Here is a 2,726-nt window from a genome sequence, read left to right as displayed (position 1 = left end):
TAAAAACTCAAAATAAAAAAGACTGGCGAAATCTAACCGAGGCCCTTTGCATTAATAGGCCTAGGAGGAGATGATGGTGATGACATATGAAAGATCTATTGTAATATATCTATTTTTGAAATATTTTATTCTAACTGTTCATTAGTTGTAGCTTAGAGAGAGAGAGAGAGAGAGAGAGAGAGAGAGAGAGAGAGAGAGAGAGAGAGAGAGAGAGAGAGAGAGACTAGAACTTATTGCCACCACATAGGAGTAGATAAAACACCCATAACAAAATGTTCTTTTATTATCAGTTAAGATAAACTAAAGCTTTATCACAGATATTTTCACTTAGGAAACAATCAATTGTACAAAATCCTTCGTCATCTGGAATTCCAGGACACCAAATGACGACGTTATGGAATAATCATTGAATAAATAGAATAAATTAGTTAAATAAATAAATCAATAAATTAACACGGAAATCACATATATCAAGTGTTATATACACCAGCTCTTCCCAAAACTGAGAGAGATTCTACACACACACACACACACACACACGCACACACACACACACACACAATCTGCACTACGAGTGTCAAACATCTCTTGCATTTATTTTTTCATTCCAAATATAATCCTTTGCCATTCTCTCTCTCTCTCTCTCTCTCTCTCTCTCTCTCTCTCTCTCTCTCTCTCTCTCTCTCTCTCTCTCTCTCTCTCATTCTAACTTGAAAGACAATTCCAGCAGCTACATCAAAGTCATCAACCGGAAGTGACGTCACAGTCACTTATTTCAAACTGCACAGCCGAACTTTGTTCGTTCATCTCCTCCTCGCTGACTGTAGACAAACTGCCATTGTTCACATACAGGTAACGTCCTGTAATTAGAAAATAATGTTGTGGTCATTGTACGCCTGCATTAAACTAAACTAGTTCATACATTTTATATATTATGTGAAAAAAAGGTAGATTTATTCATATGTCACTCCCATACGCACACACTAACACACATACACACAGATATATATATCATACATCATACATATACCAAAGGCACCTCCCCCAATTTTGGGGGGTAGCCGACAACAACAAGAAACAAAACAAAAAGGGGACCTCTACTTTCTACGTTCCTCCAGCCTAACCAGGGACTCAGCCGAGTTCAGCTGGTACTGCTAGGGTGCCACAGCCCAACCTCCCACATTTCCACCACAGATGAAGCTTCATACTGCTGAGTCCCCTACTGCTGCTACCTCCGCGGTCATCTAAGGCACCGGAGGAAGCAGCAGGGCCTACCGGAACTGCGTCACAATCGCTCGCCATTCATTCCTATTTCTAGCACGCTCTCTTGCCTCTCTCACATCTATCCTCCTATCACCCAGAGCTTTCTTCACACCATCCATCCACCCAAACCTTGGCCTTCCTCTTGTACTTCTCCCATCAACTCTTGCATTCATCACCTTCTTTAGCAGACAGCCATTTTCCATTCTCTCAACATGGCCAAACCACCTCAACACATTCATATCCACTCTAGCCGCTAACTCATTTCTTACACCCGTTCTCACCCTCACCACTTCGTTCCTAACCCTATCTACTCGAGATACACCAGCCATACTCCTCAGACACTTCATCTCAAACACATTCAATTTCTGTCTCTCCATCACTTTCATTCCCCACAACTCCGATCCATACATCACAGTTGGTACAATCACTTTCTCATATAGAACTCTCTTTACATTCATGCCTAATCCTCTATTTTTTACTACTCCCTTAACTGCCCCCAACACTTTGCAACCTTCATTCACTCTCTGACGTACATCTGCTTCCACTCCACCATTTGCTGCAACAACAGACCCCAAGTACTTAAACTGATCCACCTCCTCAAGTAACTCTCCATTCAACATGACATTCAACCTTGCACCACCTTCCCTTCTCGTACATCTCATAACCTTACTCTTACCCACATTAACTCTCAACTTCCTTCTCTCACACACCCTTCCAAATTCTGTCACTAGTCGGTCAAGCTTCTCTTCTGTGTCTGCTACCAGTACAGTATCAGTCATATGAAGAGAATAAGAAGAAGTTTTGGAAAGAAGTGAAGAGAGTAAGGAAGGCCGGCGCAAGAATTGAAGAGACAGTGAAAGATGGAAATGGAAGGTTGTTAAAAGGAGAGGAGGCAAGGAAAAGGTGGGCGGAATATTTTGAAAGTTTGCTGAATGTTGAGGATGATAGGGAGGCAGATATAATTGCGGTTCCAGGTGTTGAGGTGCCAGTGATGGGAGATGAGAATGAGAGAGAGATTACAATAGAGGAAGTGAGGAGAGCACTAGATGAAACGAGAGTAGGAAAAGCATCGGGTATGGATGGTGTGAAAGCTGAGATGTTGAAGGAAGGGGGTGTGACTGTACTTGAATGGTTGGTGAAATTGTTTAATGTGTGTTTTGTGTTGTCAATGGTACCAGTAGATTGGGTCTGTGCATGTATTGTACCACTATATAAGGGTAAGGGAGATGTGCATGAGTGTTGTAATTCAAGAGGTATTAGTTTGTTGAGTGTAGTTGGAAAAGTGTATGGTAGAATACTGATTAATAGGATTAAGGATAAAACAGAGAATGCAATCTTGGAAGTACAGGGTGGTTTTAGAAGAGGTAGGGGTTGTATGAATCAGATTTTTACAGTTAGGCAGATATGCGAGAAATATTTAGCAAAAGGTAAGGAGGTGTATGTTGCGTTTATGGATCTGGAGA

The 2,726-nt window shown here is 41.4% G+C and overlaps 1 protein-coding gene across 1 annotated transcript in view; it reads right to left on the bottom strand.

Annotated features, from left to right (window-relative positions):
• Window positions 1-744: 744 nt before the first annotated feature.
• The window catches only part of LOC137637692 (uncharacterized), a 5,359-nt gene continuing 3,377 nt past the window's right edge, over window positions 745-2,726 (bottom strand). Inside the window, exon 7 of the mRNA XM_068369842.1 lies at window positions 745-860. Coding sequence (XP_068225943.1) covers window positions 745-860 — 116 coding nt within the window. The remainder of the gene's footprint in view (window positions 861-2,726) is intronic.

The sequence above is a fragment of the Palaemon carinicauda genome, unplaced genomic scaffold (genome assembly GCF_036898095.1).
Source record: "Palaemon carinicauda isolate YSFRI2023 unplaced genomic scaffold, ASM3689809v2 scaffold93, whole genome shotgun sequence".
Lineage (NCBI taxonomy): Eukaryota > Metazoa > Arthropoda > Malacostraca > Decapoda > Palaemonidae > Palaemon > Palaemon carinicauda.
Note: the sequence above shows the minus strand (reverse complement) of the source record. Positions and strands in the feature narration are given on the sequence as shown.